This window comes from Narcine bancroftii, chromosome 1, assembly GCF_036971445.1.
Source record: "Narcine bancroftii isolate sNarBan1 chromosome 1, sNarBan1.hap1, whole genome shotgun sequence".
NCBI classification, from domain to species: domain Eukaryota; kingdom Metazoa; phylum Chordata; class Chondrichthyes; order Torpediniformes; family Narcinidae; genus Narcine; species Narcine bancroftii.
In genome coordinates, this window is record NC_091469.1 from 477468182 (window position 1) to 477481456 (window position 13275).

The window sequence follows — 13275 nt, forward strand, 5'->3', positions numbered from 1 at the left end:
AATATTTGGTCTGTCCCAATCTAATTTTCTTTTTCTAGATGATTCAGCAGAATGATCTAACCGTAAGGTATTAATTTAGACACCTCAGCCATAAATCCATGTGCAAGTTTTCATTTTGGATTCTAGACTCTCTTTCCAATTACTCTTTCTCTATTCACATGCCAATAGGAATTTTTAAATTTAATTTTGTTATTGTTTTGTCTTTTCTCATTCCCTCGCTTTGCCTCTCATATTTGCTTTCACTCTGTGACCTCAGTAAAGACTGGCCCTGAACTTGGGAATTCCATCCCTGAAGTACTTGGCTTCTCTTTCTTAAGCTGACCTGGTTCTCGCAAGTTAGTGACCTGGTGTTTCAAATGTTGTTTCTTTATTTTAATTCTTCATTCATGAAGCTTGGACTTTGGTTTTCATCACTAGAAAGTACCCCCCACTGCAGCTGAAGTATCCCCACTTTAAGTGAATAATTACAGTTTTGCCTCCCAAGCTCTCTTTTCTCTTTCCATTCAAATTTGCCCTTCTCCAGTGACTTTTTTTCCTGTGCAGGGATATTTTAATAGTTATTCTAAACCTGTGTTCGTAGAGGTTCCCTCACCCGGGGTTTGATCTGCTTGAGTTGAGACATTTTTGAGAACCAAGTCTAACAAAACCTCTTTCAAGTCATCACCTTTATTTGTTGTTCATACTATGCTCGCATGGTGAAAATGAGAGAGCGTTTCTCCAGGACCAAGGAGAATATTTACATAGATAATAGGTTTGAAAAGAAGTTCAACACATTTAAAAATATTAAGACTTATACATTAACATTCCACAGTACCCAATCCCCAAATGTTCTGGGAGTTCAGGAGTCTGATGGCTTAGGGGAAAAAGCTCTTGCCCAATCTGGACGTATGGACCCAAGTGCTGCAGTACCTCCTACCAGACAGCAGAAGGGAGAACAGTTGACTTGAGGGGTGTGTGGAGTCCTTCACGATGTTTCTTGCCTTTTGCCTACATTGAGTGTTGTAAACATCCTTCATGGAAGGAAAAGGGCCCCCAATGATCTTTTCCACTGATTTCACTATCCTCTGCAAGGTCTTGCTGTCCGAGGAGGTACAGCTTCCAAACCAGACGGTGATGCAGTTGCATCAGATGCTCTCGATACATCCTTTGTAGAATGGTGGATGGGAGATGAACTTTCCTCAGCCTTCACAGGAAGTAGAGCCGCTGCTGGGCTTTCTTGGCTATGGAACTTATGTTAAGGGACCACGTGAGGGTCTCCAGCAAGTGCATTCCAAGGAAGTTGATACTGTTGACAACCTCAATGGTGGAGCTGTCAATAGTCAGTGGAGTGTGGTCCCCCCCAGGCCCTCTTGACATTCAGATTCAGGTTGTTGGCTGTGCACCAGCCTGTAATGACTGCACTTCATCTCTGTACTCTGACTTGTCATTTTTACTGATTCCTCATTAGGCCAGAAATGCATGAATGTTTTTCTGGACACCCAAGAAAATCTTTAACATTGCTCCCCACCCCTCCCTTTGGATCTTTGAGCCTCCTGTTGGCTCCTTTGAGCCACAACAATGTGGCTGTGATCATTTATAATTTCTCTGCACATCCTACTAGTTGGCAGTCTGAATGATATTCCCAGCAGTGGAATCACACCTCTTTTGTTTTTTGTATCTAAACATACACATTCTGTCCTTTCTGTCCAGCACTTATATACTCCACATGTCCACACTGTCACTTGACCCTCCCAACACTTCCCTTCTTCCCATCTTTATCATTGTGGAAACTTGTGCAGTGTATCCAGTAAAACCCATGTTATATGGAATTCAAGCAACATGCAGTCTCAAAAATTGTGGAAATAGCTGAAAAATATGGAAGTTTAAATTTTGTGCGCCTAGTTGTTAGTACGCCAATCCACACAACACGCAATCTCAAACAACCTGGCATCGAACAATCCTCGTAGGTGCCAGATACCAGTGGTTTACTTTTTTTGTTCTTGTTTAAACCAGATCTCTGTTACTGCCACAATATCATAATCCTAAATGGTTCATTGCACCTGCAGCTCACCAACCTTGTTTGACATGTTTCTTGGATTTACAGAAAATTTTCATCTTTTTGTAATTCCCGGAAGTTTGTTGTGGTACTGTTTATCTTTCGCAATCTCTTTTACCTTCCCCTTCCCCCTTTTTAATAGTACCTTCCATTTTCTTTTCTTCTAAATGTCTGGCCCTTTGCTAAATTAACTTAACCCTCTCCCTGATCTTCCATCTGTGCTGTAAAGGCCACACCTTGCCTAGAATTTATCCCAATACCCCTGAAATCTAAAGTCCTTCTTCATGTGGCATGTAGCAGTTAGCATAATACTGTTACAATGCCAGGAACCAGATTTTGGATATGGCACTGTCTGTAAGGGGTTTGTACGTTCTTCCCTTGTCTGCATGGGTTTCCTCCAGCTGTCTGGTTTCCTCCCACCCTTCAAAAATGTACAGGGTTTGTAGACTAATTGGGGGCACGGACTTGTAGGCCCAAAGGGCCTGTAACCATCCTGTGTGTCTAAATCTAATTTAAAATGTACAATTTTTCTCGACATGCTATCGTCCTCTAAAGCTTCTGTCATTAATAAAACTGGAATGACTTGATTGGTATTTCTATGAGCAATAATTATTGAAACACTTAGAACTTCTAATTATTTATTAAAATATCACTGGTAGCTGATTTATATTGTAATCTTTCAGATATATTAATCATTCCTGTGCACCAAATTGTGTGGCTGAGGTGGTGACCTTTGAGAAAGGACACAAAATAATTATCAGCTCCAATCGTAGGATTCAAAAAGGAGAGGAGGTAGGTCCAGCATTAATCAAAAGCTTCATTAAGTTTGTCTTACAGCACAAAACTGAATGATACTTGAAATGAAGTGAAGTTATGTTAGCTCCTGCCGCATTTACGGTAGAGTTCACCATTAGATTTGAGTTGACAGGAAAACATTGTAAATGCTAGGAATATGAAATGAAAAATGCTAAATATACTTAGCTCAGGGATCGTGTGTGGAGAAGAAAACAGTTCGTGTTTAAGGTTTAACTTTTCTTCTAAATGTCCTCGGCATTCCACTTTAATATCATTGCAATTGATGCTAGAAATAGACTTGGAAAAATAAAAGAAATAAAATGGTGGAATCGGAAAGGAGTTGGGATTATGGGAGAAAAAAAATGGGTTCATGTAGGATTAATCTAAAGAGGCATTGTCATGTTTTCCTTTCATGTGTATCTGACCAGATGTTTGCATCTGTGCATAGTTTTCAAATATATGGCAATAAACTCATTGTCCTTGATGATTGGTGCAGACTCAATGGCAGGAGCCCCAGTTTCAGTTCTGGTGCAGACTCAATGGCAGGAGGCCCAGTTTCAGTTCTGGTGCAGACTCAATGGCAGGAGGCCCAGTTTCAGTTCTGGTGCAGACTCAATGGCAGGAGCCCCAGTTTCAGTTCTGGTGCAGACTCAATGGCAGGAGGCCCAGTTTCAGTTCTGGTGCAGACTCAATGGCAGGAGGCCCAGTTTCAGTTCTGGTGCAGACTCAATGGCAGGAGGCCCAGTTTCAGTTCTGGTGCAGACTCAATGGCAGGAGCCCCAGTTTCAGTTCTGGTGCAGACTCAATGGCAGGAGCCCCAGTTTCAGTTCTGGTGCAGACTCAATGGCAGGAGCCCCAGTTTCAGTTCTGGTGCAGACTCAATGGCAGAAGCCCCAGTTTCAGTTCTGGTGCAGACTCAATGGCAGGAGGCCCAGTTTCAGTTCTGGTGCAGACTCAATGGCAGGAGCCCCAGTTTCAGTTCTGGTGCAGACTCAATGGCAGGAGCCCCAGTTTCAGTTCTGGTGCAGACTCAATGGCAGGAGGGCCAGTTTCAGTTCTGGTGCAGACTCAATGGCAGGAGGGCCAGTTTCAGTTCTGTATCTCTCTTGACTATGTTCTGAATTCTGAGTACATGTATGTACACAGATTTGTTTTGCAATTTACTGAAACCATTCAAGAAGATGAAAAAAATTCAGAAAATTAGAAAGTGTTTAGGCCCTTGTTCAAATGCAAAGTGATAGTTTGCTACTTTAGATCCACCATTCTCAATGTGGGCCCTACCGACCCCTGGGGGCCACAACACATTTAAGTGAAAGCCTTGTTTCTTTCCACCTCATGTAACAAGAATATTTTCAATGTTTTTTATGTTGTCGGTAGTAGAGAAGTCCTGAAGAAACCAAAACCTGACTGGTTCATAGAGAAGGGGGCCCATAAACTTCAAGCAGAGTCTTGTGGTGAGGTGGGGGGGGTGGGGGGGTGGGGGGTATATCCAGAAAAGGTTGAGAATATCTGCTTTAGATGTACAGCGCTATCTGAATAATTTGTTTACCTTTGGCCATGGAATCTCGGAAGCATTATCTTTGCACAGGATACATTTAGATTTCATCGGAAATAAAGCCAAGGGTTAAATTGTAAGAAAAGAGCGCATAAGCTTAGCTTGTTCCCAAGTTCAAACAGTTGGGTGCTAATTTAATGAGTTGCTTCTTATGAAGTAGATGTCGAAAACTCTTTCATCGACAGAGAATTGAAATGAGTAACCGTAAATTTACTGCAATGCCATTTTGGAGAGGAATTGAGAAGCAACATGAATTATTAGAATTCTCTCCTTCAAACACTAAGAACGCTGAACATTTGAAATTGAAAGTAAAATTAATTTCTGTTGAGGGAATCAAATCAAAAGTGTGTACAAAAGTTGATGTACAGTTCAGTCATGTGTAAATTGGTGGATCAGCCTAATCCAGTTCACAAGAATGTATATTTAAAGAACTATTAATTGGCATATCTCACTTTGAATGAGGTCTGTAGACTGCAGTCTCAAAAGAAAAGTGGGATTAGGGCAGAATGATGGGTGGTAGCGGTTAGCACAACATCGTTACAGCACCAGTGATGGGACCAGGGTTTAAATCCAACTCTGTAAGGAGTTGGTACGTTCTCCCCATGTCTGCGTGGGTTTTTCTGGGGTCTCCGGTTTCCCTGCACCCTTCAAAACGTACTGGTGGTTGTAAGTTAATTGAGTGTAATTGGTGGCATGGGCTGAAATGGCCTGTTGCCATATTGTATGTCTAAATATATAATCAACAACAGATTAACATTTTAATTTTGTTATTTTAAAAAGTGCACGCTAAACTAATGCTTGATTTGACCATACCTGATTGAAGCCAATATGACCAATCTCCAGGGAAGGATTTTTCCTGAATAATCTTCTCATAATAATCATGAACAGATCAGATTTTTTTTTCTAGATGGCTGAAAGGCTCAATGTCACGGCTGAAGAAGGCAGTTTATCTCTTCGCAGTAAACAAAGAATTTGCAATAAACATCATCGTGAGACATCCTTAGAACAGAACAGGCAGCTTAGTATATAACCTGCACCCTGGTATATAAAGCAAATCCATCCAATTATTGCAATGGCTATTACTACTGTAGTCTTCAGAAAACAGCATCTTATTTTATGGCTGGTACTTTTCAAAATAAATATCATGGGTCCTATTTGAAACTTGTCAGAAATGGGTATACTTTATATAGCAAAGGTAACGAACGTTTCAGGCCTGAATCCTTCATCAAAGGTATGAACAGAATGAGGTCAAATTGATTTGATCAAGCTTTTCAGTATCGTTTGAGTTTACTCTCGGTTTTCTCAAGCCTCATAAAGTAAGAGTTGCTCATTTTTGTGATTGGCAATGGTAAGGTGGGAATAACTGCTAGAATTTCGGCTTCAGTGCATCTGTGTAGTGACCTGACCTGTAATCATTATGTTCGTTCTTTGAGCCTCCGTTTCCGGTATCCTTTTTTCCGAATGGAATCAGTGACTAGGAATGTTTTCTGTTGCAGCTGTCCTATGATTACAAATTTGATTTTGAAGATGACCAGCACAAGATCCCATGTCACTGCGGAGCTGTGAACTGCCGTAAATGGATGAACTGAACGCATTCCTTCCAATATTTCTGGGGTTGCTTGTCCCTAGAAAGAGATGCTCTCTTTCTCTCTTACACAAATATAATATATACACACACAGACACCTTTTTGAAAGTAAGCCTGGAGTTCACAAATGACTCTCCTCATCTCCAGCAGCACCATAGTTGTGTAACAAGCGTAAACTGAAGATTGGCTGCGATGCCAGTCACTCCCATCTGTTCATTTCTAAAGCAGGTGGAAGCAGATTATTAATTGGTCTAGCACTGGAGTTACTGTCCTGTATTGACGAAAATGAGCAATGGTTTTACTAGGAAAAGAACCTATGGCTGACCTGCTTACAAGTAGGGTAGGCACTTATGAATGTAGGAATGAATTCACCAGCTAGGGGAAGGATCACAGTGCTGGCCACAGCCTTATTTGCAAGGGGCAGGCCCTCTCGTTTAAATAAATAATTAATTAGAAGAAGAGAAAACGTAGACACCACTGAACAAGGAATGTACTGAGGTGACTTCCTTAGGGATACAGCTAAGGGAAATAACTTGCACTAAAACATTTAAAATACTTGATTCCATGAGTCAGTTTATTGTAGTTTTTTGATTTCTGTATGATAAAAAGAGAAACATTTTTGTATTTATTGGATAAGTGAATGAAGCTATTTTTAAAAATAAAAGTCGAAGGAAGCCAAGCTGCTGTTACCTGCAGATATAAAAAACACCCTGTTACTTTGTACAAATTGTAAATAAAGCGAGGAATATACAATATAAAAAAAATGACCAAATGCTACCTGACACTGCAGCCCATTTGCTTTTAGTGGAGTCCTCTGAGTCAGGTTACATGGTGTATCATTTTAACCAACTGTGAATTAGGTTCTAAACCAGACCCAGGTAGCGGCTAGAAGCTCCTTATATAGCAAAGCCTAGATGTAAAGGTAGAGGATTGCAGACATAAATACAAACAGCTGAATCATGTTAAGGGTTGTAGCCTCAAAGATGATTTTTATTTTTAAGCAAAATGATGAGATGTAATTATGTTAACACTGCAGGATTTTTGGCAATAGGGTTTTGGTATAAATGAGAAAAATAGGCACAAAATAATATTTGTATGGATTGTTTTTGTTTACATTTCTTTCAACAAACACTGTTTTGTGTTGGCTTGTAGAAGTTTAAAATGCATTTTGAACCAGGTTAGCTTTATTTTGTACTTACAGAAAAGAGAAATAACTGGTACTGACACTTCACAAATATTAAGTTCGAAATGAAGTTTGTGTGCACATTATCAGTAAATTGTTATATTCAATGAAACAGTCATAAATTGTAATGTATATGGCATGTTGTATTTTTTACCATACAGAAGAAATCAATTGTACATAGTTCTTCTTGATAAATAGCTGTATGAATTTGTTTCTTGAATTTTTTTCCCTCTTGTATAATATTCCAACATCCTACCAGTATTTGTCCTACAGTTATTTTCTGTCCTGTACAATAGTATCTAATGTTGGGGGAAAAAGAGCTTTTTTTTTTGAAGTGTAAAGAGTGTTATTGGGTTTTGGAGTTTGTGCAACCAGATTAGGAGGTCAGCATTTACAAATAAAATATTTTACATCTATGAACAGAATCGTTTTGTTTCAGGAATTGATTAAAACATGGAAGGTACATGTAATTTTGCGAACCAATTCTTAGGGTAAAATTTAGGGGGTCATTTTACCTTTGTGGTAAGTACCTGCATTGTTTGGGGCTTTGGGAAATTGGATGGACAGGACTGAGTGTTAAGTCCCTGTTCAGGTCGTCGGGAGCTTGGATGGGCGGGCAGAAAAGCCCGAGGCAAGATTCCACAGTTGGGGTGTCGGGAGGATAGCCGGGGCGGGCCTAGGTGAGAGACTGCGGTCAGGGTATCGGGAACTCCTATGGGAGGACAGCCAGGGCCTAGGTGAGAGTCCCTAGTAGTGGCGTTGGGAGCTCAGATCGGGGGGCAGCCAGGCCTGGGGGAGAGACAGCAATTGGGGCGTCGGGAGCTCCAGTGGGTGGGGGGTCTGTACCAAAAATAGGGGGTCAACTTTTACACAGAATGGACTATTACACGTGTATTAGTTACGTATATGTAACTATTTATCTTGGGATCTCTCCTTTGGCTAGGATGTAATTTTTCCCAGAACAGTGTGCTGTCTTGCATAGGTGATGTATGGGGCCTACATTTTCCAGGAGGAGTAACACAGAAGCTATCATATTTCTCCATCGACTCTGAAAGCTGCAGCATCCTCAACGTTTAACTGAGGAATCCCAAGTTTACTGTCAGCAGTTCACAGCTGAAGACCGTGAGTAAAAGGTTTTGAATCAATGAGAGTGAATATTTTTCAGTGTTGAGAATGTTCCAAAGGGAGGAAATGGCTTGGGACTGAGAAACCAAGGTAAGCTGATAATAATGTAGGTTCAGCCGAGAATTCTGGTAGATGGCAGATTTTCATTTTGGAGAATGGCTGTGTATGCATGTGGGTAAACAGAAGAAAACGCTTCTAAGTTTATAATGTCACCAAGCTTGGACAATGTAAATAGTAAGAGGGATGGGAACAGGATGCGGTTTGACAGAAACTGATCTGTTCAGTGGTATTAAGTCTGCTCCCAAGACCTTTAATGTGGTTTGGATATTTGAGGATTTGTTCGTCAGAAACGATGGCAAGTCTGGACTGAATCAGCTGCTGTGGAATGGAGTTAAGGGCACTCAGATCAAGGCCAAGGTCATTATGTAGGTCTCTGAAGTGGTCCTTCTGGCGGGTGTCGACTGGAGCAACAAACACTCCACTGGAGGCATCAATGGAAGGAAAAGAATAGTCAACAATTCGAGCCAGAACCCTCTCATTGAGAGAAGGTGCAAATTGCCTCTCTGACCTGGATAAGTTCTCCATTCTTGTCTGTTGTGTGTTTGAACACAGCAGCACCAAAAGTAAACACACGTAATGACTGAAATTAAGTTGCTGAATCTCTTATACTCTTCCCACCCACCACTGGCCCTTTGGGTTTTCTGGAAGACCTCTGCCTTCAGGTGCTAATGGAGATGCTGCAGTTCCTGTTGCCAAGGTTTGTGAAGATCTATCTTTGCGGGTCCTTGAGAGTTTCAATCCACACAGCAACATTTTCTGTCGACGCCAATGTTGTATGCTGGTTGAAGCAAACAGAACAAATTAGTTACCACCATAAAACTTCTCCACTCCCGTTTTCAGAGAATAGACTGGGGGGTTGTGGTCATAGGGCTTGTTCTTATATCGCCAATGAAATTTGGGATAAAATTATGCTTCAAACATACGTCAAAAAAAAATCACTCGTTCCTTACCAATCACTTTTGGAAGTTGGCTCTATCCCTCCCTCGCACTGAAGACACAAAGAGGCCCTGCTTCTATCCAGGGAAGCAGACCAATTTCACGTTTGTCCTTGGCCTAATGCATCTTCCAGGGTGGGTGAATGCGCAGATTACCGCAGTGTGTTGCTTCTGTGTCGGAGTGAGTTAAAGGCTCATAAGATATTCACTGATTCCAAACCAACTCGTTCATGATGGAAAAGCCCATTGACAAAGACGACAGTCCTCTCTCTTCCAGACTTCCCCTCCAGAAGGTGTGTCATCACCTTGGCTTTCAAACTGATCAGCATTGTATGCAATACTGGCACTACACCACAACAATGTGAAGGTTCTGGAGAATATAATAAATATTTACTTGAAGTTTACAGCGATGAAGGATTAAATCATATAGTCAGAGGTATTTTCACTTCTGGAAGAAGAAATTATGATATTAAAATATGGGAGCAGAATTAGTTCAATTGGCCCATTCTGCAATTCATATCATGGCTGATGTATTATTTTGAATCTCATTCTCCTGCCTTCTCCCTCATAATCTATGATGGCATGATAATCAAGAATATTTCAACCTCTGCTTTAATTATACTGAATGACAGCCTCCACGGTCATCTGGGGCAATAATTCCACAGATTCAACACCATCTATCAGAAGAAACTGATTCTCATTTTTGACCTAAAGAGAAATAATTTTATTCTTAATCTATACCCTCTGGTCCTTGCTACCAGCTCATCTTGGAAGTTAACTTTTTGGGAATCAAGCACCTGAACTTGTAAGTCCCTTTGAACCTCTGCTTTCTGAATTTTCTCCCCATTTAGAAAAATCCATTTAGTAATGGATCTGTGTTAATATTAATATTTAGGTTAATGTTAAGCTATTATTTCATATAAAAATGTCTTAGTAAAGTAAGTTATAGATTTAGGAGTATTTCTAGTGAGGGAATTGTGGGCTGGTCCAGGGTTACACACACATCCATACAATACATTCAGGTCACCTTTCGGAATCACAGCATCCAGAAAGACAGAGCTAATGGAACTGAAGTAGGTCTTAATTATTCAAGAACCATGGAGAGTTTGCTTTATTAAAGTATTGAGGTACTCGAGAAGAACTGGTGAGGGAGGCCATCTGTTTAAACAAAAACAGGATTATCAGACTTTCCGGCATTGTAAATCCACTTAAGCCTCTTGGAACAGAGATTCGGTCAGAGGTAATTATGGATATGGAGTGGTTTTGGAAAAGGCAAAAAGTCTTAAGAAATGAAACAAAAACTTAAGCATTCCAAGACTTAAAACTGACCTTGTCATGATAATAAATATGTATGAGATGTACTGGAAGTCACGTGGTATGAGAGAGAGATAAGAGCACAAGCTGGAGAACAAAGGAAACTGGAAAATAAAGATGCTGAGAAGTTTACCTGATAAAACTTGCGTTTGATGTTTTATTAACTTCACATTTCGGGCCACAAATGTGACATTGGCGACGAGGATGGGATAAGCTTGAAGAAAATTAAAGACTAAAGATTACAGAGGATTACAGACAACTTCAAGGTGATAAGAATTTTCTCTTTGACTCAGCACTTTTGGGGCTGGAATATTTCCTCATGGCTGGGGCAGACGGTGACTTTCTAACACATAGTGGAATTGCTCATTTTGACCCAACGGGTGATGCAAGCACTGTAAGTGTGAAGTGGAAGGCATGGCTGGAAGAATTTGAATCCTACGCCGACAGTCGTGGCCTATTTATAGATACCGGTACAGTTGAACAAAAAGCGCAGAGAAGGGCGTTACTTCTTTTCACTGCGGGATCCGCAGTTCGGGAAACATTTAAGACACTTTTGAATACTGTAAGAAAGGATGAGTACTGGAAAGTGGTAGATGCATTAAATGCACACTATGTAGTGACACCGAATGCTACATTTCAACGCCATTTGTTTCGGAGAATGAGACAAGAAGATGGCCAGACAATTGCTCAGTACGTGACGAGACTACGCCAGCTAGCTGTTGGATGCAATTACATGCCAGCTGATCTGGACAACCAATTATTGGATCAAGTCATACAGCACTGCAGATAATATAAACTCAGAAGACGTCTACTGGAAAGAGGGAGTGAGTTGGAACTCACCGATGCTTTAGCCATTGCTGCTGCATTAGAGGCTGTTGAAGGGCAATTTCATACCATGACCCTGAAAGACAACTCAAGCCAGCAAATTAAGAGGCTCTCACATCGCCATAACCAGCCAAGATATACGTCGACACTGGACGTGGAGTGTTATCGATGTGGAAACCGAGGTCACTTTGGAAAAGACCCATATTGCCCGGCCAAAGGCAAAGTTTGCAGAAAGTTTGGAGGTAAGGACCACTTTGCAAAGAAGTGCAAAAGCAAGTCCAATGGAGACCAGAAGAGGAAGAGTACAACTTCCAAAGGCAAAGCCTGGGGGAAAGGAAAGTATCCTGGAAAGAAAGATACCATTCGCCAGATAGACGGTGACGATGATGATACCCAGGAGGAACAGAGTTGTTACCAATTTACGTTGAATGAAGTAGATCATGAGAAGGTCCCAGTGATCATTGGTGGAGTGACAGTGCAGGTCATTGTAGACTCAGGCAGTGACAGTAATGTGATTGATCGACATTTATGGGAGAAGTTGAAAAGGAAAAAGATCATCTGTACCTCAAAGAAGTGTTCCAAGAAACTGTATCCATACACAGCAACCAAGCCATTGCAGACTATTGGATGTTTTACTGCAACTGTTGAAGCTGGAGATAAGTACACCGAAGCAGAGTTTATGGTCATAGAAGAGAGGGGAGAACCATTGCTGAGTAGAAGCACAGCGCAAGACCTGGCAATACTTCATATTGGAGCTTGTGTCAATTCAATTCAGTCATACGAGGATATGAAGCAAGAATTCCCCTCAGTCTTCCAAAGTGTAGGAAAGCTGAAAGGTCGACAATTGAAGCTAGATGAAACAGTCAAACCCAAGGCACAACCAATGCGCCGAACTCTGTTTGGACTTCGTGGGAAAGTCGAAGCCAAAATTAAAGAATTAATCGAACAAGACATTATTGAACCGGTGGAACATTCGACACAATGGGTCAGTCCCGTAGTGATTGTGCCCAAACCAAAGGGTGACATAAGACTATGTGTTGACATGAGAATGGCCAATGAAGCTATAATTAGAGAATGACACCCTATACCAACAGTGGAGGAAATACTTCAAGAACTAACTACCAGTAAGATATTCTCAAAAATTGATTTAAAATGGGGCTATCATCAATTAGAGCTGGATCCAGGTTCCCGAGATGTAACATTTGTGACTCACTGTGGATTGTATCGTTACAAGAGACTATCATTTGGAATTAATGCAGCTTCGGAGATCTACCAGTATGAAATCCATCGAGTGATACAAGGCATTCCTGGAGTTGCCAACATTTCTGACGACATCATAGTCCATGCACCGAAGGAAGAGCATGACAAACGGTTGAGGCGTGTACTATCTAGACTACAGGAGGCAGGCCTTACCGTGAATGGAAACAAGTGCCAGTTCGGTGTGTCAGAAATGGACTTCATGAGACACAGACTTACACGTGAAGGACTAAACCCTGCAGAGGCCAAGGTGAAAGCTATTGAAGAGGCACGTGCACCTCAGAATGCAACGGAGGTGAGGAGATTCCTGGGATTGGTCAATTTTTGTGCAAAGTTCATTCCTAATTTCGCTACAGTGGCAGAACCACTAAAGAAACTAACCAGGAAAGGTGTACCATTTCATTTTGGATCTGAGCAGAAGAAAGCGTTCACAACGCTGAAGCAAAGCCTGACAGATGCAAAAACTCTTGGATATTACGATCCGGCAGCATCAACCAAAGTCATAGCGGATGCCAGCCCCGTTGGTTTAGGAGCCGTGTTGGTCCAGATGCATGATGGAGGACCAAGAATCATTGCCTATGCCAGCAGATTGTTATCAGATGTGG

At 41.2% G+C, this 13275-nt stretch overlaps 2 protein-coding genes across 21 annotated transcripts in view; one reads left to right on the forward strand and one right to left on the reverse strand.

The window, feature by feature from the left end:
* kmt2ca (lysine (K)-specific methyltransferase 2Ca) overlaps positions 1-7579 on the forward strand; it is a 495715-nt gene extending 488136 nt beyond the window's left edge. For all 20 annotated transcript variants that reach the window (XM_069914823.1, XM_069914812.1, XM_069914813.1 and 17 more), the window contains 2 exons: positions 2719-2827; positions 5882-7579. In XM_069914823.1, coding sequence (XP_069770924.1) covers positions 2719-2827; positions 5882-5974 — 202 coding nt within the window. In that variant the 3' untranslated portion in view covers positions 5975-7579. The remainder of the gene's footprint in view (positions 1-2718; positions 2828-5881) is intronic.
* A 1393-nt stretch (positions 7580-8972) lies between these two features.
* Positions 8973-13275, reverse strand: part of galnt11 (UDP-N-acetyl-alpha-D-galactosamine:polypeptide N-acetylgalactosaminyltransferase 11 (GalNAc-T11)) — a 388126-nt gene continuing 383823 nt past the window's right edge. The window contains exons 13-14 of the transcript XR_011350255.1: positions 9290-9644; positions 8973-9117 (exon numbers count right to left, since the gene is read on the reverse strand). The gene's annotated coding sequence lies outside the window, so the exon portion shown is untranslated. The remainder of the gene's footprint in view (positions 9118-9289; positions 9645-13275) is intronic.